General features: G+C 44.4%; 1 protein-coding gene across 7 annotated transcripts in view; it reads left to right on the top strand.

Moving 5' to 3' along the window:
- Positions 1-23,119, top strand: part of LOC109899921 (brain-specific angiogenesis inhibitor 1-associated protein 2) — a 188,141-nt gene that overhangs the window by 47,527 nt on the left and 117,495 nt on the right. For 4 of the 7 annotated variants that reach the window (XM_020495555.2, XM_031835406.1, XM_031835408.1 and 1 more), the window contains exons 2-3: positions 8,364-8,439; positions 15,260-15,346. In XM_020495555.2, coding sequence (XP_020351144.1) covers positions 8,364-8,439; positions 15,260-15,346 — 163 coding nt within the window. The remainder of the gene's footprint in view (positions 1-8,363; positions 8,440-15,259; positions 15,347-23,119) is intronic. The other 3 variants (XM_031835410.1, XM_031835411.1, XM_031835409.1) reach the window with 1 other exon arrangement.

Genomic DNA, 23,119 nt, shown 5'->3' with positions numbered 1-23,119 from the left:
GAACACTAGTATCCCTATGTCATGGGTAGTACTTACTATAGAATGTTATAGTATACTGTAGAAAAAAACACTGTAGTAAATACTACAGTAATGTCCGCAAAAACACTTTTCTAACTATAGTAAATACCACAGTGTTTAATTTGCATAAACCCTACTCATTTCCTTCCTCTATATCTCAATTTGAGCCACCCACTCGTGAGAAACCTACATGGCAAGTGTAGACCATATTGTGATCCCTACAGGTCCTACCTACCTACCTACCTACCTACCTACCCACCCACCCACCCACTCACCCACGAAGTTGGAAGTTTACATACACTTAACATACTGCTTGACTAGTTGGGCCCAAGCTTGCTGTACAACATTAAAACCTATTCAGTCTGTCTACAAACAGGCTCTCAAAGTGCTTGATAGGAAGCCCAATAGCCATCATCATTGTCACATCCTTAGAAAGCATGAGCTCTTGAGTTGGGAAAATCTTGTGCAATACACCGACGCATGTCTTGTATTCAAGATCCTCAATGGCCTGGCTCCCCCTCCACTCAATATTTTTGTTAAACAGAAAACCCAGACATATGGCAGCAGATCCACAAGGTCTGCCATGAGAGGTGACTGTATAGTTCCCCTAAGGAAAAGCACCTTTAGTAAATCTGCATTCTCTGTGAGAGCTTCCCATGTCTGGAATACACTGCCATCAGACACACATAACTGCACCACATATCACACTTTCACAAAATGCTTGAAGACATGGCTAAAGGTCAATCAGATTTGTGAACATGGTCCCTAGCTGTGTGTTGCCACTCCATGTTGTCTGTTGTCTGTAGCTTGTGAGGTGTGGAAACACTTTGTTGCTTTTATGAATTTTGTCTTGCTGCTTTTTGTTTTATGCTGCTCTGTCTGTATGCTACGTCTTGCTTGTCCTATGTTGCTCTGTCTGTATGCTATGTCTTGCTTGTTCTATGTTGCTATTGTCTATATTGTAATTGTTTTTATTAACCTGCCCAGGGACTGCGGTTGAAAATTAGCCGGTTGGCTAAAACCGGCACTTTTACTGAAATGTTGATTAATGTGCACTGTCCCTGTAAAAATAAAAATAAACTCAAACTCAAACCTCAGCCAAATACATTTAAACTCAGTTTTTCACAATTCCTGCCATTTAATCCAAGTAAACGTTTCCTGTCTTAGGTCAGTTAGGATCACCACTTTATTTTCGGAATGTGAAATGTCAGAATAATAGTAGAGATAATGATTTATTTCAGTTTTTATTTCTTCATCACATTCACATTGGGTCAGAAGTTTACATACACTCAATTAGTATTTAGTAGCGTTGCCTTTAAGTTGTTTAACTTGGGTCGAACGTTTCGGGTAGCCTTCCATAAGCTTCCCACAATAAATTGGGTGAATTTTGGCCCATTCCTCCTGACAGAGCTGGTGTAACTGAGTCAGGTTTGTAGGCATCCTTGCTCGCACACGCCTTTTCAGTTCTGCCCACACATTTTCTATAGGATTGAGGTCAGGGCTTTGTGATGTCCACTCCAAGACCTTGACTTTGTTGTCCTTAAGCCATTTTGCCACAACTTTGGAAGTATGCTTGGGGTCATTGTACATTTGGAAGACCCATTTGCGACCAAGCTTTAACCTCCTGACTGATGTCTTGAGGTGATGCTTCAATATGTCCACGTAATTTTCCTCACTCATGTTGCCACATATTTTGTGAAGTGTGCCACCCCCACAACATGATGCTGCCACCCCCGTGTTTCACGGTTGGGGTGGTGTTTTCGGCTTGCAAGCATCCCCCTTTTTCCTCCAAACATAACGATGGCCATTATGGACAAACAGTTCTATTTTAGTTTCATCAGACCAGAGGACATTTCTCCAAAAAGTATGATCTTTGTCCCCATGTGTAGTTGCAAACCGTAGTCTGGTTTCTGGCGGTTTTGGAGCAGTGGGTTCTTCGTTGCTGAGCAGCCTTTCAGATTATGTCGATTTAGGACTCGTTTTACTGTGGAAATAGATCATTTTGTATCTGTTTCCTCCAGCATCTTCACAGGGTCCTTTGCTGTTGTTCTGGGATTGATTTGCACTTTTCGCACCAAAGTACGTTCATCTCTAGGAGACAGACCGCGTCTCCTTCCTGAGCAGTATGACGGCTGCATGTTCCCATGGTGTTTATACTTGCATACTATTGCTTGTACAGATGAACGTGGTACCTTCAGGCGTTTGGAAATTGCTCCCAAGGACAATCCAGGTCTACAATTTTTTCTGAGGTCTTGGCTGATTTCTTTAGAAACACTATAGTGTTTTTGCAGACTTCCCAAAGACTTTCATTCTGAAAGCCTTGAATACGCATTTTTTTAGATGCAGGCAGGTTATTTGAAAAGGTCAAAGGTATAATTGAGCCCCCTATGAATTTACCTGACACCCCTATGCACTCCTTCACCAGGTTCTCCTTTTCATCCTTCTCTGTTTCAGAAGTGTGTAAAGCCCAGAAAGAAATTTATTTTTTTAAATCCCCTGGCCCTAATGAACTAGACCCCCGCCTCCTTCACCTAGCTGCAGACATCATTGCCCCCCCCCCCCTTAACATGTATTTTTAAACCTCACGCTTGATGTTAAGGAAATCTCCAAGTTATGGAAATCTGCTTTTGTACTGCCTCTCCTGAAAGGTGGAGATCCTTCGCTACTTGACAACTATCGACCCATATCAAAATTGTCTGTACTGTCAAAGATACTGGAGTCCTTAGTTAGTAGGCAGCTAAAGGTCTACTTCCAAGAAAACAACATCTTAAATGGAATGCAATCAGGTTTTTAGGTCTGGCCACAGCACTGTTAAGGCAACATTGAAGGTTTTAAATGACATCCACTGTGCTCTTGATAAGAAGTTACATTGTGTGTCTATTTTTATTGATTTGGCGAAGGCTTTTGACACCGTGGACCATGCTGTGTTCAAATGTTGTGGAATTACTGGTAATGCTCTAGATTGGTTTATAAATTACCTATCAAATCGTACAATGGCGGATGGTTGTACATTTGAGCCCATAGAGGTGTGCTCAGGTGTTCTGCAAGGTTCTATTTTGGGCCCACTGTTGTTCATTTTGTATATCAACAACATTGGGGATCTTATTTCAACAGCGGATGTTCATTTTTATGCAGATGATACTGTTCTTTATTCAAGTGATTATACACTGATTTATAAGGCCATATTGGGTAAAATGCCATTTTATCTCAGTTTTTTTTTGTCAGGTCAGTAAATAAATATAAATTACGGTCCCATTCTAATTTGCTTCTAACAGTACCAAAAATTAGAACAGGACATGGTAGAAATAGTTTTAGTTACTTAGCTCCGTGGTCCTGGAATTCTGTCATGAACATTTTAAAATGTGATGATCTAGTTTCGTTGGTGGAGTTTAAACACTTGATCTATGTATATATCATAGAAGAGTGTAATTGTTTTTAGGCCAGCTGTTTTTAGTCAAGACGTTTGTTTTTAATGTACAATGTTTTTGTTGTACTGTATGTGTTTATAGTTTTGTTTAATATGGTTTGTTTAATATGGTGTTAGTGTATGTAAGTTGTTTTGTCTAAAACGTTGTTCCTTCTGCTGCTATTGGACCTGCTCTCTATTGGAAAAGAGATGTTATCTCAATGAGAAAAAACCTGCATAAATAAAGGTAAAATAAAAAAATTGTAATTACTATAGTAATCTAAGCTAGATGTAATCTAAACTAGATGCCCACAAAAAAGGAACCTACCAGGTACAACACTAAATCTGTAACCATGATATCATCATGACCAACTTGCCCTCTAAAGTCCCCTCTGCTGTCTTCAACCAGGATCTCAGCGATCATTGCCTGCGTGCGTAATGGGTCCGCGGTCAAACGACCACCCCTCATCACTGTCAAATGCTCCCTAAAACACTTTCTCCTTCACCCAAATTCAGATAGCTGATGTTCTGAAAGAGCCGCAAAATCTGGATCCCTACATATCAGCTGGGCTAGACAATCTGGACCCTCTCTTTCTAAAATGATCACCCGAAAATGTTGCAACCCCTATTACTAGCCTATTCAACCTCTCTTTCTTTCTGCGATCCCCAAAGATTGGAAAGCTGCCGCTGTCATCCCCCTCTTCAAAGGGGGAGACACTCTAGACCCAAACTGTTATGGACCGATATCCATCCTGCCCTGCCTTTCTAAAATCTTCAAAAGCCAAAGGTAATAAACAGATCACCGACCATTTCGAATCCCACCGTACCTTCCCCACTAAGCAATCTGGTTTCCGAGCTGGTCATAGGTGCACGTCAGTCATGCTCAAGGTTCTAAACGATATTATAACTGCCATTGATAAAAGACAGTACTGTGCAGCCGTCTTCATCGACCTGGCCAAGGCTTTTCGACTCTGTCAATCACCGCATTCTTATCGGCAGAGTCAATAGCCTTGGCTTCTCAAATGACTGCCTCGTCTGGTTCACCAACTACTTCTCAGATAGAGTTCAGTGTGTGAAATTGTAGGGCCTGTTGTCCAGACCTCTGGCAGTCTCTACGGTTTGTGCTACAGGGTTCAATTCTCGGGCCGACTCTTTTCTCTGTATATATCAATGATGGCACTGTAGCTGCTGGTGATTCTCTGATCCACCTCTACGCAGATGACACCATTCTGGCCCTTCTTTGGACACTGTGCTAACAATCCTCCAAATGAGCTTTCACGCCATACAACACTCTTTCCGTGGCCTCCAATTGCTTTTTTAATGCTAGTAAAATTAAGTGCATGCTCTTCAACCGATTGCTGCCCGCACACTCCCACCCGACTAGCATCACTATTCTGGAAGGTTCTGACCTAGACTATGTGGACAACTACAAATACCTAGGTGTCTGGTTAGACTGTAAACTCTCCTTTCAGATGCACATTAAGCATCTCCAGTCCAAAATTAAATCTAGAATCATCTTCCTATTTTGCAACAAAGCCTCCTTTACTCATGCCACCAAACGTACCCTCGTAAAACGGACTATCCTGCCGATCATGTAGTCTATCACAGTGCCGTCCGTTTTATCACCAAAGCCCCATATACTACCAACCACTGCAACCTGTATGCTCTCGTTGGCTGGCCCTCACTACATATCTGTCGCCAAACCCACTGGCTCAAGGTCGTCTATAAGTCTTTGCTAGGTAAAGCCCCACCTTATCTCAGCTCACTCGTCACCATAGCAACACCCACGCACTCCAGCAGGTATACTTCACTGGTCAGCCCCAAAGCCAACACTTTCTTTGGCCGATTTTCCTACCAATTCTCTGCTGCCAATGACTGGATCGAATTGCAAAAAATCTCTGAAGCTAAATCTTCTGAATCTCTGGAGTCTTATATCTCCCTCTCTAACTTTAAGCATCAACTGTCAGAGGAGCTGACCGATCACTGTACCTGTACACAGCCAATCTGTAAATAGCACACCCAACTACCTCATCCCCATATTATTACTTACCCTCTTGCTCTTTTGCACCCCAGTATCTCTTCTTGCACATTATCATCTGCACATCTATCACTCCAGGATTAATGCAAAATTTTAATAATTTTTTGCCTCTATGGCCTATTTATTGCCTACCTCCCTACTCTTCTTCACTTGCACACACTGTACATAGATTTTTCTATTGTTCTTTTAATCTGTGACTGTACGTTTGTTTATCTGTAACTCTGCCACACTGCTTTGTTTTATCTTGGCCAGTTTGCAGTTGTAAATGAGAACTTATTCTCAACTGGCCTTCCTGTTTAAATGAAGGTGAAATAAAAATAAAAATAGTATATACAAGTTTTATTTTATTACAGTATTTATTCTATAGTTCACTGTAAATACTATAGTAAATACTACAGTAAAATTCACAAAAACACTGCAGTGAATACTATAGTACTTAGACCATAGTATATACAGTGCCTTGCGAAAGTATTCTCCCCCCTTGAACTTTGCGACCTTTTGCCACATTTCAGGCTTCAAACATAAAGATATAAAACTGTATTTTTTTGTGAAGAATCAACAACAAGTGGGACACAATCATGAAGTGGAAAGACATTTATTGGATATTTCAAACTGTTTTAACAAATCAAAAACTGAAAAATTGGGCGTGCAAAATTATTCAGCCCCTTTACTTTCAGTGCAGCAAACTCTCTCCAGAAGTTCAGTGAGGATCTCTGAATGATCCAATGTTGACCTAAATGACTAATGATGATAAATACAATCCACCTGTGTGTAATCAAGTCTCCGTATAAATGCACCTGCACTGTGATAGTCTCAGAGGTCCGTTAAAAGCGCAGAGAGCATCATGAAGAACAAGGAACACACCAGGCAGGTCCGAGATACTGTTGTGAAGAAGTTTAAAGCCGGATTTGGATACAAAAGATTTCCCAAGCTTTAAACATCCCAAGGAGCACTGTGCAAGCGATAATATTTAAATGGAAGGAGTATCAGACCACTGCAAATCTACCAAGACCTGGCCGTCCCTCTAAACTTTCAGCTCATACAAGGAGAAGACTGATCAGAGATGCTGCCAAGAGGCCCATGATCACTCTGGATGAACTGCAGCGATCTACAGCTGAGGTGAGAGACTCTGTTCATAGGACAACAATCAGTCGTATATTGCACAAATCTGGCCTTTATGGAAGAGTGGCAAGAAGAAAGCTATTTCTTAAAGATATCCATAAAAAGTGTCGTTTAAAGTTTGCCACAAGCCACCTGGGAGACACACCAAACATGTGGAAGAAGGTGCTCTGGTCAGATGAAACCAAAATTGAACTTTTTGGCAACAATGCAAAACGTTATGTTTGGCGTAAAAGCAACACAGCTCATCACCCTGAACACACCATCCCCACTGTCAAACATGGTGGTGGCAGCATCATGGTTTGGGCCTGCTTTTCTTCAGCAGGGACAGGGAAGATGGTTAAAATTGATGGGAAGATGGATGGAGCCAAATACAGGACCATTCTGGAAGAAAACCTGATGGAGTCTGCAAAAGACCTGAGACTGGGACGGAGATTTGTCTTCCAACAAGACAATGATCCAAAACATAAAGCAAAATCTACAATGGAATGGTTCAAAAATAAATATATCCAGGTGTTAGAATGGCCAAGTCAAAGTCCAGACCTGAATCCAATCGAGAATCTGTGGAAAGAACTGAAAACTGCTGTTCACAAATGCTCTCCATCCAACCTCACTGAGCTCGAGCTGCATTGCAAGGAGGAATGGGAAAAAATTTCAGTCTCTCGATGTGCAAAACTGATAGAGGCATACCCCAAGCGACTTACAGCTGTAATCGCAGCAAAAGGTGGCGCTACAAAGTATGAACTTAAGGGGGCTGAATAATTTTGCACGCCCAATTTTTCAGTTTTTGATTTGTAAAAAAAGTTTGAAATATCCAATAAATGTCGTTCCACTTCATGATTGTGATTTGTGATTCTTCACAAAAAAATACAGTTTTATATCTTTATGTTTGAAGCCTGAAATGTGGCAAAAGGTCGCAAAGTTCAAGGGGGCCTAATACTTTCGCAAGGCACTGTATATATTATTTTCATTTTGGGATCTCCTTGAACAAATAAGATATATACTATACCTAGCCTGGGTAGAAGTCTGTTTTTCCAACATTCCACTCTTTGTGCTTTGTGTCATATGCCAAAGATGTTTAACACAACAGAAGTGGCAAGGAGTGGAATAATAGCTAAACAGACTGGTACCCAGACTACTTTTTACCCACATCGATCTGTGTTTCACATATTCATTATACAGTGTTCCATGTGGGACTCAAAACCCCTGCTGTGGCCAGCAGCACCATGCTCAAGTTCTCTCTCGCTCACTCTCTCTCCTGTACTCTCCTCCTCCTTCTCTCTTTTTTCTGGTCACCCAATTATTCCTCGCTCCTCCTCGCCATCCTCCTCCTTTCTTATCCCTCCTACCCTCATATGCCCCTGCTCCACAAAAAAGTAATTAGCACAAATTACATTACATAGTTGAGAGGGAGGGAGGGAGGGAGAGAGAGGGGGAGGGAGGGAAAAGCCAGGCTGAGCAGGGCTTCCTGGGCATCAACACCCACAGCCAGGTTTTATTTTTGGGAGAGGTGAGGTGCAAAGACACCCTCCACCTCTTTCCTTCTCCCTTTTGCGCCCTCACTCCTTCTCTCTGATTTCTGAATGAGTGTAGATGATTCCGATTTACATTCTTTCTCCTGGTTGGCTGTGCTCCTGGTTGGATTGCTTGCAGTGTATGAGCGCACGTGTGTGTGTGTGGTGAGTGTGTGAGCGCTCAGACTACAGAGTAGGGTAGAGCACTGCTTCTGCTAGGCTTATTGCTGCTCGTGTCGACTAAAAAACATGTTATTTCTCTTCTCAGTCCATCATGGAGCAGTTCAACCCATGCTTGCGGAACTTTGTGGCCATGGGGAAGAGCTACGAGAAGGCCCTATCCAGTGAGTACATCCTTCTCTTCTTCTTTTCCTTTATCTCATCCCCTTCTCATCCCCCCTTCCTCTCCTCCTGTCCAGAGGACAGGCAAAGACCCATATCGCTTGGCACTGTTTTATCTGAACTAGAAATAATCTCAGATGCTGGGGATATATTTCTCACGTTGGCAACTGTGTGTAGCCTATAGTCAGCATCCTCAGCATCCCTGAGCTCTTCTTGGACTTAACTATGAAAGATACTGCTGGATGCTCAGACAGGCTTTCAACTATATGGACTGATTTGATAGTCTACTATTTGGAGAAGAGAACGCAAAGACCCCTAACAGAGAACGACTTCACTGTGTCCCCACCCTACATTGACTAAAACACCAAATGAACTCCCAGCTAGCCGTCAGTAGATGTAGTCTCCCCAGAATGTTGATGTTTGTTTGATGTTTTCTGTTCTTTATTGGGAGGCTCAGGATGCCTTCCTCCTTAAATGTCACGTTAGAATGTTTCATGTCCACATCTTGCCCTCTCTTCTCCTCTTTTCCACTTCACTAGCATCCCTCCATCCCTGCATATCTTCGAGTCAAGTCATTTTTATTGTATGTCTCTGGTTGTTCACAAGTCGGGATATGATGTGGTGATCCAGGTGTTTGTGTGGAGTAGATACATGGGTGAGAGCAGGAGCACACCACTTTTGAGATATCTCCAGGAAGGTGTGTGTAGGGGGGGGGGTGTAAGTGGAGCGTAGTCTAATAGGAACTAGGGCAAGCGGCGCTGAGAGAATAAAACTGGTATCCAGGACAGAACTAGTATCCAGGTCAGCCAGAGGAAGGAGAGGAGGAGAGAAAGAGAGAAGAATACATTGGAGTTACAGAGTCTTGCTGCTTATATTCATCAGTAAGCCTGTTCTATATGAGAGAGAGAGAGAGAGAGAGAGGTGCGGGGATTGAGAGAAACAGGGAACGCGGTAGGGAGACAAGTGCAGGGATTGAGAGAAACAGGGAACGCGGTAGAGAGACAGACGTGCAGGGATTGAGAGAAACAGGGAAAGCGGTAGATAGACAGAAGTGCAGGGATTGAGAGAAACAGGGAACGCGGTAGAGAGACAGAAGTGCATGGATTGAGAGAAACAGGGAAAGCGGTAGAGAGACAGAAGTGAAGGGATTGAGAGAAACAGGGAACGCGGTAGAGAGACAGAAGTGCAGGGATTGAGAGAAACAGGGAAAGCGGTAGATAGACAGAAGTGCAAGGGATTGAGAGAAACAGGGAATGCGGTAGAGAGACAGAAGTGCAGGGATTGAGAGAAACAGGGAAAGCGGTAGAGACAGAAGTGAAGGGATTGAGAGAAACAGGGAACGCGGTAGAGAGACAGAAGTGCAGGGATTGAGAGAAACAGGGAACGCGGTAGAGAGACAGAAGTGCAGGGATTGAGAGAAACAGGGAATGCGGTAGAGAGACAGAAGTGAAGGGATTGAGAGAAACAGGGAAAGCGGTAGAGAGATAGAAGTGCAGGGATTGAGAGAAACAGGGAACGCGGTAGAGCGAGAGGTGCACGAAAACCAGGAATGACTGTGGAAGCCCCGAGGACCAATAAAGGAGGACTCAGTGTAGTCTGATAGATAAGACTAAAATTAGCCAAACAGGTCCCAGGTGGGGACTTGCACTTCATCAATGCCAGGCAGGCGCAAGGACTGGGGTTCTGGCTCGGTCTGCCGTTGCAGAGGCACAGGGCACAGTCAGTATTCAACTCACCACAGGGCGCCTGGTGGGCATCCATCTGCTAGCTGAATTTGTAAATATGCCAGTTCTGCCTTTGCTCTTAGGATATAAAGGAAGGAGAGGTGGTGCTGGACTTTACTGGAGATCCCTGGAGCTTTGTTGACAGACATAATGGTCCAGGGAGAGAGCTGCCTGCTGTTAGTGGGTGCTACCCAGAGTGGAAGAGAAATCCAGTGGCTATAAGACTCAGGCTGGTTCCCAGACTTGCCCTCTACAAGATCATCAGTAAACTCCATCACCATCATCTACCATTCTCTGACCAGCTCTCTCCGCTCAAGCCATGAACGGACCCTCCATCTTCGGAGGATGCAGCTTTCAAAGACTTGGCCTCTATTGGTTGAGCTGTCCAGATAAATTGCTTGTTTGTTTTTTGCTGTTGAAGCGCTTTGAGATTCTATGAAAAGCGCTATAGAAATGCCCTACATTGTTAGTTATCCTCAGAGGAGATGCTGTTTGATCAGTTTGCGGAGTGTTTGGTTTTTGAGGATAGGATAGTGTGCAGTGGGTGTAGTGCTTGAATAGGATGCAATGCTTTGACTAGTATTTAGTCAGGTACTCTGTTTATCATTGAGCTTTGGTACCGGCGATAGAAGGTGGGGCAATTTCACACAACACACATCCAAACTGGGCATCATGTTGAAGGTGGGGAAGAGAGAGATGTCTCAACAGGGACAAACTGTGTTGGAGAGATGGAGGAGAGAACAAAAAAAGAGGCTGTGTGTGAAGACTGAAGGGATTTGATAAAGGAGTAGAGGGAGGGAAGGATTGTGAGAGAGAAGGGGGTTGGATGGTGGATTTGGAAAAGAGCGAGTTGAAGATGGATGAAGTACTCAACACATCAAGCTGCAGCCTGATCTGGTTTATACCGGTTTTACTCCTCCTAGAGTGTGTGTTTAATTTACTCTGGAATAGGTGGGAGGAATGGATGGCGTGTCTCACCTCCAGTCTGTATATTATCAGCTGTCTGCTTCATATCAGAGGTTTAATCCTCTTTACTGAAGACATACATACACACACACACACACACACACACACACACACACACACACACACACACACACACACACACACACACACACACACACACACACACACACACACACACACACACACACACAATCCCCCAGCTAGCAAAGCTCTCAGATCTCTTCCCAGTTAATCCAGCCATACCTGGCCTGCCACACTCCACCGCTCGTCGCTGGCTGGGATTTCTGTGGACATTGCTAAATTAGCCCATCCACACATGGTGTTACCGTACCGCACAATCCCACTTCTCGCCCCTCACCCTCATTCTTCTATCCCAACCAGTCTTAACCAAAGTTGGGCTCAGGAAGAGCTGAGAGAAACGGTCTCTCTTCCTGGTTGTGTCAGTCTGAGTGAACCCAGCTACAGTGTAGTATGCTGTCGGCTTTAGGCTCTGGAGTCTGGGTTGTTCGTGTGGGTTATTATCCGTTCAGTGACCTCGGGATAACGATTCTGATAAATGTAGAGAATGGGAAAAAAAATTAATAAAGGAAAGATTACGGAAGGAAATGAGTGTAGACGGAGGCTTGTGAAACAGTGGTCAGGAATAGAGGTATAAATGGAGCCAGAAATGAGCTGAGGCTCTCAATCTTAGTGTTTGAAGTGAAAAGGAATATAATAATGTAGCATCAGCTTGTTGGCTGCATTTCTGGGGGTACGATTCCCATATGATTGCATTACTGTAGAAAACTCAACTCAACTAGACGAACAGATTTGAATTCTTCCCACTTAGATTCAGGATGTATTTGGGTAACACTTTATTTCACTGTCCGGTTTAAATAAAGTTCTGACACTCCACATCAATATGTATCAGTCAAATTTTAATTTTTTTATTTCTTCCTACGATTTGTATATTTTACTTATTTTTGTATTGTTATATACCCCTTTTTCTCCCCAGTTGGAAATGACAGTTTTGCCCCATCGCTGCAACTCCTGTACGGCCTCGGGGGAGGTGAAGATCGTGAGCCATGTGTCCTCTGAAACACGACCCCACAAAGCCACACTGCTTCTTGACACACTGCTCGCTTCACCTGGAAGCCACCCGCACCAATGTGTCGGCGTAAACATCGTACAGCTAGCGACCGAAGTCAACGCACATGTGCCCGGCCCACCACAAGGAATCTCTAGAGCGTGATGGGATAAGGACATCCCAGCAAGCCAAACCCTCCCCTAACACAGACGACGCTGGGCCAATTGTGCGCCACCTCATGGGTCCCCCAGTCACGGCCGGCTTCGACACAACCCATGATCGAACCCGGATCTGTAGTGACGCCTCTAGCACTCCAATGCAATGCTTTAGACCACTGCGCCACGCGGGAGGCCGTATCAGTCAAAGTTAATACATTCCGAGTGAAGTCTGCTTGTCGCATACATATGTATCCATCTAACTGGACATCCTGTCCCCTCATTATGAGAGCAACTCTGTGCCTGCTCTGTGTTCCTTGTCCCTGTTCCTGGACTGAGATCTGAGTCACTGGTAGATGTTTCAGTTTTTATTTGTATTTTTTTTTTTTTTTTTCACCTTTATTTAACCAGGTAGGCTAGTTGAGAACACCTTTATTTAACCAGGTAGGCTAGTTGAGAACACCTTTATTTAACCAGGTAGGCTAGTTGAGAACACCTTTATTTAACCAGGTAGGCTAGTTGAGAACACCTTTATTTAACCAGGTAGGCTAGTTGAGAACACCTTTATTTAACCAGGTAGGCTAGTTGAGAACACCTTTATTTAACCAGGTAGGCTAGTTGAGAACACCTTTATTTAACCAGGTAGGCTAGTTGAGAACACCTTTATTTAACCAGGTAGGCTAGTTGAGAACACCTTTATTTAACCAGGTAGGCTAGTTGAGAACACCTTTATTTAACCAGGTAGGCTAGTTGAGAACACCTTTATTTAACCAGGTAGGCTAGTTGAGAACACCTTTATTTAACCAGGTAGGCTAGTTGAGAACACCTTTATTTAACCAGGTAGGCTAGTTGAGAACAAGTTCTCATTTACAACTGCGACCTGGCCAAGATAAAGCATAGCAGTGTGAACAGACAACACAGAGTTACACATGGAGTAAACAATTAACAAGTCAATAACACAGTAGAGAAGAAAAAAAAGGGGAGTCTATATACATTGTGTGCAAAAGGCATGAGGAGGTAGGCGAATAATTACAATTTTGCAGATTAATAACACTGGAATGATAAATGATGAAATGGTCATGTACAGGTAGAGATATTGGTGTGCAAAAGAGCAGAAAAGTAAATAAATCAAAACAGTATGGGGATGAGGTAGGTAAAAATGGGTGGGCTATTTACCGATAGACTATGTACTGCTGCAGCGATCGGTTAACTGCTCAGATAGCAGATGTTTGAAGTTGGCAATTTTGCAATTTGTTCCAGTCACAGGCAGCAGAGAACTGGAACGAAAGGCGGCCAAATGAGGTGTTGGCTTTAGGGATGATCAGTGAGATACACCTGCTGGAGCGCGTGCTACGGATGGGTGTTGCCATCGTGACCAGTGAACTGAGATAAGGCGGAGGCACAGGGCACAGTCAGTGCATGGACTTGTAGATGACCTGGAGCCAGTGGGTCTGGCGACGAATATGTAGCGAGGGCCAGCCGACTAGAGCATACAAGTCGCAGTGGTGGGTGGTATAAGGTGCTTTAGTGACAAAACGGATGGCACTGTGATAAACTGCATCCAGTTTGCTGAGTAGAGTGTTGGAAGCAATTTTGTAGATGACATCGCCGAAGTCGAGGATCGGTAGGATAGTCAGTTTTACTAGGGTAAGTTTGGCGGCGTGAGTGAAGGAGGCTTTGTTGCGGAATAGAAAGCCGATTCTTTATTTAGATTTTAGATTGGAGATGTTTGATATGAGTCTGGAAGGAGAGTTTACAGTCTAGCCAGACACCTAGGTACTTATAGATGTCCACATATTCAAGGTCGGAACCATCCAGGGTGGTGATGCTGGTCAGGGGTGCAGGCAGCGAACGGTTGAAAAGCATGCATTTGGTTTTACTAGCGTTTAAGAGCAGTTGGAGGCCACGGAAGGAGTGTTGTATGGCATTGAAGCTCGTTTGGAGGTTAGATAGCACAGTGTCCAAGGACGGGCCGGAAGTATATAGAATGGTGTCGTCTGCGTAGAGGTGGATCAGGGAATCGCCCGCAGCAAGAGCAACATCATTGATATATACAGAGAAAAGAGTCGGCCCGAGGATTGAACCCTGTGGCACCCCCATAGAGACTGCCAGAGGACCGGACAGCATGCCCTCCGATTTGACACACTGAACTCTGTCTGCAAAGTAATTGGTGCACCAGGCAAGGCAGTCATCCGAAAAACCGAGGCTACTGAGTCTGCCGATAAGAATATGGTGATTGACGGAGTTAGTGTCTCTGTCACTCTGCATGAGTAACAGTCTAAAGGAGCACACTGGCTTCATTTGTATTGCAGTAGCCTATGAATCACCTTGAAAGTTAGGCAGGTTGTCAAATTATGTTTTAAAAGTTTTGCAGTTGTTAAGACTGGTATATCTTGCCTTCCCTGGACTTTCCTAACTTTCTCTAGTCTGTATTTCCTGTAGTTCCACTTTCCATCCAGCATCTGCTCTATCCAGCAATAGTTCCTATAGCTGTTTCTCTTCTTCAGTGCTGTCCTTTCCTTTTAGCTACCATTTTTATTGTCGCATTAGCCCTTTACATTGTCGCCTGCAGTAGCATTATCCCATTCCATTGTCGCCTGTAGTAGCATTAGCTCTTTCCATTGTCGATTGTAGTAGCATTAGCCCTTTCCATTGTCGCCTGAAGTAGCATTAGCCGTTTACATTGTCGCCTGTAGTAGCATTATCCCATCCCATTGTCGCCTGTAGTAGCATTAGCCCTTTCCATTGTAGCCTGTAGCAGCATTAGATCTTTCCCATTATAGACTATAGTTGCCTTTAGCCCTTTCCCTAAGTGACTGGGGCTATTGCTATAGCTGGGGTGATGAAGGCTTTAATGTCCAATATTTCCACTCCGCCCCTGATCTGACGCCCAATACTTCCATGTTTCCAGGTGTCACATTTGCTGCAAAGGGCTACTTCGAGGCACTGGTGAGGATGGGAGAGATGGCCAGCGAAAGTCAAGGCTCTAAGGATCTTGGTGAGTCCTAGTGTTGGCTGTAGGAGGTTGCAGCACCCCTAGTGGGGTGGAGGGGGTTGTAGAACCCCTATTTTTTAATTAGATTTTTTAAAATTTCACCTTCATTTAACTAGGTAGGCCAGTTGAGAACAAGTTCTCATTTACAACTGCGACCTGGCCAAGATAAAGCAAAACAGTGTGACGAAAACAACAACAGAGTTACACATAAACAAACGAACAGTCAATAACACAAAATAAAATAAAAAATGAAAAATCTATGTACAGTGCGTGCAAATGTAGAAGAGTAGGGAGGTAGGCAATAAATAGGCCCTAGAGGTGAAAATAATTACAATTTAGCATTAATACTGTAGTGATAGATGTGCAGATGATAATGTGCAAGTAGAGACACTGTGGTGCAAAATAGCAAGAGGGTAAGTAATAATATGGGGATGAGGTAGTCGGGTGTGTTATTTACAGATTGGCTGTGTACAGGTACAGTGATCGGTCAGCTGCTCTGACAGCTGATGCTTAAAGTTAGAGAGGGAGATATAAGACTCCAGCTTCAGAGATTTTTGCAATTCGTTCCAGTCATTGGCAGCAGAGAACTGGAAGGTAAGGTGGGCAAATTATGTGTTGGCTTTGGGGATGACCAGTGCAATATACCTGCTGGAGCGTGTGCTACGGGTGGGTTTTGCTATGGTGACCAGTGAGCTGAGATAAGACGCGGCTTTACCCAACAAAGACTTATAGATGACCTGGACCTTATAGATGATCTTGGCGATGGATGTGTAGTGAGGGCGAGCCAACGAGAGTATACAGGTCGCAGTGATTGGTAGTATATGGGGCTTTGGTGATAAAACGGACTGCACTGTGATAGACTACATCCAGTTTGCTGAGTGTTGGGGGCTATTTTGTAAATGACATCGCCGAAGTCAAGGATCGGTAGGATAGTCAGTTTTACGAGGGTATGTTTGGCAGCATGAGTGAAGGAGGCTTTTTTGCAAATTAAGAAGCCGATTCTAGATTTAATTTTGGATTGGAGATGCTTAATGTGAGTCTGGAAGGAGAGTTTACAGTCTAACCAGACTCCTAGGTATTTGTAGTTGTCCACATATTCTAGGTCAGAAGCGTCCAGAGTAGTGATGCTAGTTGGGCAGGAGGGTGCTGGCAGCAATCGGTTGAAGACCATGCACTTAGTTTTACTAGCATTTAAAATCAGTTGGAGGCCATGGAAGGAATGTTGCATGGCGTTGAAGCTCGTTTGGAGGTTTATTAGCACAGTGTCCGAAGAAGGGACAGATGTATACAGAATGGTGTTGTCTGCGTAGAGGTGGATCAGAGAATCATCAGCAGCTAGAGCGACATCATTGATATATACAGAGAAAAGAGTCGGCCCGAGAATTGAACCCTGTGGCACCCCCATAGAGACTGCCAGAGGTCCGGACAACAGGCCCTCCGATTTGACACACTGAACTCTATCTGAGAAGTAGTTGGTGAACCAGGCGAGGCAGTCATTTGAGAAGCCAAGGCTATTGAGTCTGCCGATAAGAATGCGGTGATTGACAGAGTTGAAAGCCTTGGCAAGTTGCTACAGGGGGTGCTGAGACTTTGGCCAGGGTAGGGGTAGTCAGGTGGAAAGCATAGCCAGCCTTGGAAAAATGCAAATGATCGATTATCGTAAATTTATCGGTGGTGACAGTGTTTCCAATCCGCAGTGCAGTGGGCAGCGGGGAGGAGATGCTCTTACTCTCCATGTACTTTACAGTGTCCCAAAACATTTTGGAATTAGTGCCAGAGGAAGCAAATTTCTGTTTGAAAAAGCTAGCCTTGGTTTTCCTAACTGACTGAGGATATTGGTTCCTGACTTCCCTGAAAAGTTGCATATCGCCGGGGCTTTTCGATCCGGATGAACACCACCGGATGTTTTTGTGCAGGTCAAGGGCAGTCAAGTCTGGGGTGAACCAAGGGCATGCTAAATTAAGATGGAGAGGAAAGCACTTTTGAAGAGCATCCAGGCATCCTCTACTGACGGGATGAGGTCAATATTCTTCCAGGATACCCGGGCCAGGCCGATTAGAAAGGCCTGCTTGCTGAAGTGTTTTAGGGAGCGTTTGACAGTGATGAGGGGTGGTCGTTTGACCGCGGACCCATTACGCATGCAGGCAATGAGTCAGTGATCGCTGAGATCCTGGTTGAAGACAGCAGAGGTGTATTTATAGTGCAGGTTGGTCAGGATGATATCTAAGAGGGTGCCCATGGTTACAGGTTTCGGGTTGTACCTGGTAGGTTCCTTGATGATTTGTGTGAGATTCAGGGCATCTAGCTTAGATTGTAGGACGGCCGGGGTGTTAAGCATGCCCCAATTAAGGTCACCTAACAGTATGAACTCTGAAGGAGCTCGTCTAGTGCGTTCGGAACAGAGAGTAAAAAGAACAGTTTTCCGAGTGCGGAAGAATAGATTCCAAGCATAATGTACAGACAAGGGTATGGTAGGATGTGAGTACAGTGGAGGTATGCCTAGGCATTGAGTGAAGATGAGAGAGGTTTTGTCTCTAGAGGCACCATTTAAGCCAGGTGCGGCCACTGCATGTGTGGGGGGTGGAACATAAGGGCTAGCTAAGGCATATTGAGCAGGGCTGGAGGCTCTACAGTGAAATAAGGAAAAAATGACTAACAAAAACAGCAATAGACAAGGCATATTGGCATTAGGGCGAGGCATGTGTAGCCGAGTGATCATATGGTCCAGTGAGTAACTAGGCGAGCTGGAGGCACAGCGATTCAGACAGCTAGCAGGGCGGGGCTAGCTGCAGGCTAGCAGATGGGCCTCAGGGAGACGTCGCAACTAGAGTCTGTTGAAAACCCCTCGGACAGTTACGTCGGCAGAACAGTCGTGATGGATCAGCAGGGCTCCGTGTCGGCAGCAAAGGGTCCAGGCCAATTGGCAGAAGAGGTATTGAATCCCAGGAATTATCTGATGGAATTCTTTGGCTAGCCGGGAGAAGGGCCTAGCTTGAGGCTAGCTCCAGGCTAACTACTAGCTAGTACCTAGTTAGCTGGCTAGGTTCAGAAGGCGGTTCCGGTTCAAAAGTGTAAAAATAGCAGAACCATACCACATTGAGTGAGGCGCGTTGCAGGGGAGTATGTTCAGTCTGTAGATGGTCTGTAAAAGTAATACAAATATATACTAAGAAAAACGATATATATCAAAACAGACATCTCCACTGCTACGCCATCTTGGAAGAGATTTATTGGGCTGGAGGGGGTTGCAGAAAGACCTGCTGTACAGGGGATAGATGGCAAGGGGTGTGAATGGGAAAAGGACAAATAATGAGAAAAAGTAGCTGAATGCACCACCTGAAACTGGATCCACTCACTCAATCACTCACTCAATCACTCACTCATTCACTCACTCACTCACACATTAACACACACACACTCATTCACACACTCACTCACTCACTCACTCATTCACACATAAACAAACACACATTCACTCACTCACTCACACAAACACACACACACACTCATTCACTCACTTACACACACACACACACACACACACTCATTCACTCACTTACACACACACACACACACACACACTCATTCACTCACTTACACACACACACACACACACTCATTCACTCACTTACACACACACACACACACACACACACACACACACACACTCATTCACTCACTTACACACACACACACACACACACACTCATTCACTCACTTACACATGCACACACACAAGCATGTTCTGTTTGTTGTTGTTGTTTCTTACAGTCAGTTATTACTGCACTATGGGAAAGGGGAGCTTACAGTACTCTAATGTTTCCAACATTTTCCACTGACATACTGAGGCAATCACATCCCCTTAGACTTTTAATCTCTTATATTTGATATGGAAAAGCTTATTTTGTTTAGCGCTTGTTTTCCCTCAAACTCAGCATCCTATGAATTATGCTGTTTTGCTTTTTATTTTTCCCTTAGACCCCAGAGAAGATAAATATTCAAAATAATTCTGAAACGTATCTTACTCTTTTTTTAATATTGATTAACCCGACACACATATTATCAGCAGATTTTATTTTCTTTCACAACATCCTTATTGATTATGTTCATTAATAGGAGTGTAAAGACACTGTTTTGGGGGTGACGACTATCTGTACACACTTGTCCTTTTCCAGTCAGTGAGAACTAACACAACCTGTGTGTGTGGAACGGTTTGGGTTTTCCTGGTCTGTTTCTGTTAATGTCAGGCTAACAAGGACATGGTGGCGAAAAAGGGATGAATGAATGAATGTGACTGGGGGTGGGGTATAGGCGGTGGTGGTGATGGTGGGAGGGCAAAGTTCTGATTGGAGCTAAGGTGTTGACAGGGGAAACAGCAGCAGGTTATGTCTCTACTAACAACATCTAGAATAAATGATTGGCTTGTGTTTAAGTCCCGCCTCCTGAGTCTGAGCACTGTGTAGCCGAGTCTCTTGCTCCCTCCTCTGACCTTTCCTAAGTCTGAGGGGAATTTGGATAGTGGATGGAAGTGGAGGAAGGAGGGAGGGATGATGAGAATAGAGGAAAGCGGAAAGGAGGGTTGTCTGAGATCAGAGGTTAGAGAGGAGGATAGAAAGAATAGCTTCCTCATTCATTATTCATGCTGGAAGAAATATTTTATTTTGGCCTTCACATTTCTTCTGAAGTTTTCATCTTTTCATCCTGCCTCTCTCAGTCAATACTGATTGAACTGAGTTGGTTTGCCCACTCCAATCTGAACAGTAGAAGCCCATTATAGTCTGTATTCAGCCTCAATGACATTATCTGTGCAGTGACCGTTCAGATTAAGGTTTCAATATGCTAGGGGAGGATGTTACAGAGTACAGTATGCTAGGGTAGACGAGGCTCTATTGCTGCTGCTGATTCTATTCTAAACAGGTGTTGAACCATCTCCATATTAAACAGGTGTTGAACCATCTCCATATTAAACAGGTGTTGAACCATCTCCATATTAAACAGGTGTTGAACCATCTCCATATTAAACAGGTGTTGAACCATCTCCATATTAAACAGGTGTTGAACTATCTCCATATTAAACAGGTGTTGATGGGCCTCCCGAAATGGCACAGCTGTCTAAGGCACTGCATCACAATGCTAGAGGCGTCAATACAGATCTGGGTTCGATCCTGGACTATTTCGCAGCCGGCCGCAACCGGGAGATCAATGAGGCGGCGCACAATTGGCCCAGCGTCATCCGGGTTAGGGGAGGGTTTGGCTTGCTGGGATGTCCTTGTCCCATCGCGCTTTAGCGACTCCTTGTGACAGGCGGGCGCATGCCTGCTGACTTTCGGTCTCTAGCTGTATGGTGTTTCCTCTGACACATTGGTGCGGGTCGCTTCCGGGTTAAGCGAGCAGTGTGTCAAGAAGCAGTGCAGCTTGGCGGAGTCATGATTCCGAGGACGAATGGCTCTCGACCTTCGCCTCTCCCGAGTCCATACGGGAGTTGCAGCGATAAGACAAGACTGTAACTACCAATTAGATATCACAGAATTGGGGAGAAAAAGGGTTGATCCATGTCCATATTGATTCTGTACTCTCTATGGTCCCTTATCTACTTCCTGTCCTAAAGTGTGTGTGTGATTTGTGTTTTATGAGGTCCTTTGGTTGTTTTTGCAAACCTAGCCCCTAGCCATGACTAAGCAGCACAGTATATCCCTCCCTCCCTCTCTGCAGTCTAGTGACAGGCAGGGCTGAACAGAGGAGACTGATTCTGTCTCTGGACATCAGTGTTGCCTTTGAGCAACCAAAGTATGTGTGTGTTTGTGTGTGCATGAGTGCGTGTGTATGTACTACACCTGAGCATGCATTTATTTGTCACAGTACTTGCATGTATGATGTGAGAAACATCACAAAAGATGCTCTGTGTTCATTCTTTGTAGTTCAATGGCTCACCAGTCAGGCTAACCTTCTATCTCCACCCAGTGATAAAAGGAAACAGTTGCTGTATAGATTCCAATTAACTACATGGTCGAAGGCTTGTTTTGTATTTGACAGCTGACTGTTTATATCACGCAGAGGGAAGAGGGGAGGCAGAAATGCAGTACTATAGCCTAATGGATGAACATCGGCATTGAATAGTCTAGAACAATTATAAAAAGAAGCAATGAAACCAGAAAGACAGCCATTATTCGCACAATTTGCCTAATGTCAGCCCATTACATTGTTTTTTTTACCCAGGATAGTGTAGTCAGCCCAAGGGGCAAAGCCAGGCCAGGCAGGCAGTGAGCAAAAGGGGTCATTTGGGATCTCCCGGGCCGACTGGGTGGGCACGCGGACCCCTTTGATAGCCGTGCTGTCTGTGGGCGGGCTGGGATGGCTGGCAGCACTCTGCTGTGGCATGAAGTACAAACGCTTTTACAGCCTGCTCACTTTCATTATCCGCAGGCCCCATGATCTTCTCTCTCTCTCTCTCTCTCTCTCTCTGCTGGCTGCCTGGCGTAGAGAGAGAGTGTAGACACACACACACACTCCTCTGCCATGTCTCCACCAGTGGCCAGAGTGCCCAGGCTGACAGGCAGATAAGGAGCGGCAGGATGGATAACAGGTGATGGATGGGTGGTGCCACGTCACTTGGCTTTAAACAATCTCTTGCATACTGTAGTACTTACCCCCAGTTTATAACTGATGCGGATAGAGAGATAAGGGGAAGGATTTGTAAAATGGGGGGCAAGTAATTATTGCGTTATTATCATTGCGTTTCTTGAGGGGAGAAATAGCTGGATGCGTCAGGCAGTCGACAGAGTAGTAGAGATGCGCATTAATTTAGTGGAGAGAGACTCCATGTGCGTCCCTATAGTGCACTATATAGGAAATAGAGTGCAGGCTGTGATGCAGCCCATGTCCCACGGTCGCCTCTACAATGTAATGACTGTAAAATATCTGATTAATCCAAGCAGAATAAATGAACAGTAGTTAATGGTATTAGGATTATAGAGAGAGGCATGCACAGTCTTGACCCATAGATGACAAGGCAAAAAGAGGGCGAAGAGGATGGAGAAGGGAGGAGGAGGATAAGGGAGGAGACAGGGAGGGTGGTGAGGGAAAGGGCAGGAGGGGGTAGTTAGTGAGAGAAAGCCAATGTGAATGGGTAGCTAAGAGCACTGAACAGAGCTGTAGTTGCTAACGTTGTACATTGATTGACGATCATTTAAGCAGATACTACCTCTGGGTTAGACATATACATAATTGATCAGAAGTCATAATCCAACAAATCAATAATATATCAACCCAAGCTAACCAGGGGAAATCACAGCCAAAGAAAACAATCCAAAAAGTTATCCCATCACACTCTCCCATCCCATCATCTAAATTATGTGGCTTTGCTCTCAAACTGAGCTCACAGGATGCGTCCCAAATGTCACCCTATTCCCTATGGGCCCTGGTCAAAAGTAGTGTAGTATATAGGGAATGGGGTGGCCTGATTGCCTGTTCCCTACAGTTATCCTGGTTCTAGGTTATATAAAGAGAGGGTATTTTTAAGGTGACGTGCTCCGCTAGAGGACTTTTGTCACATGAGGATAAATAATGTAGACGTCTCTAATGTGCGTTAGAGACAGGGGAATGGAACTGCACTGCACACACAGGACTGAATAATCAACTAACATCACCCCTAAGGGGTGTATGCAGTAGCTGCAATACTGTAGTGTTACATAGAATCAAATCAAATCAAAATGTATTTGTCACATGCAACAGACTTTACCGTGAAATGATTACTTACAAATCCTTGACCAACAGCGC

Source organism: Oncorhynchus kisutch, linkage group LG11 (genome assembly GCF_002021735.2).
Source record: "Oncorhynchus kisutch isolate 150728-3 linkage group LG11, Okis_V2, whole genome shotgun sequence".
Classification (NCBI taxonomy): domain Eukaryota; kingdom Metazoa; phylum Chordata; class Actinopteri; order Salmoniformes; family Salmonidae; genus Oncorhynchus; species Oncorhynchus kisutch.
Note: the sequence above shows the minus strand (reverse complement) of the source record. Positions and strands in the feature narration are given on the sequence as shown.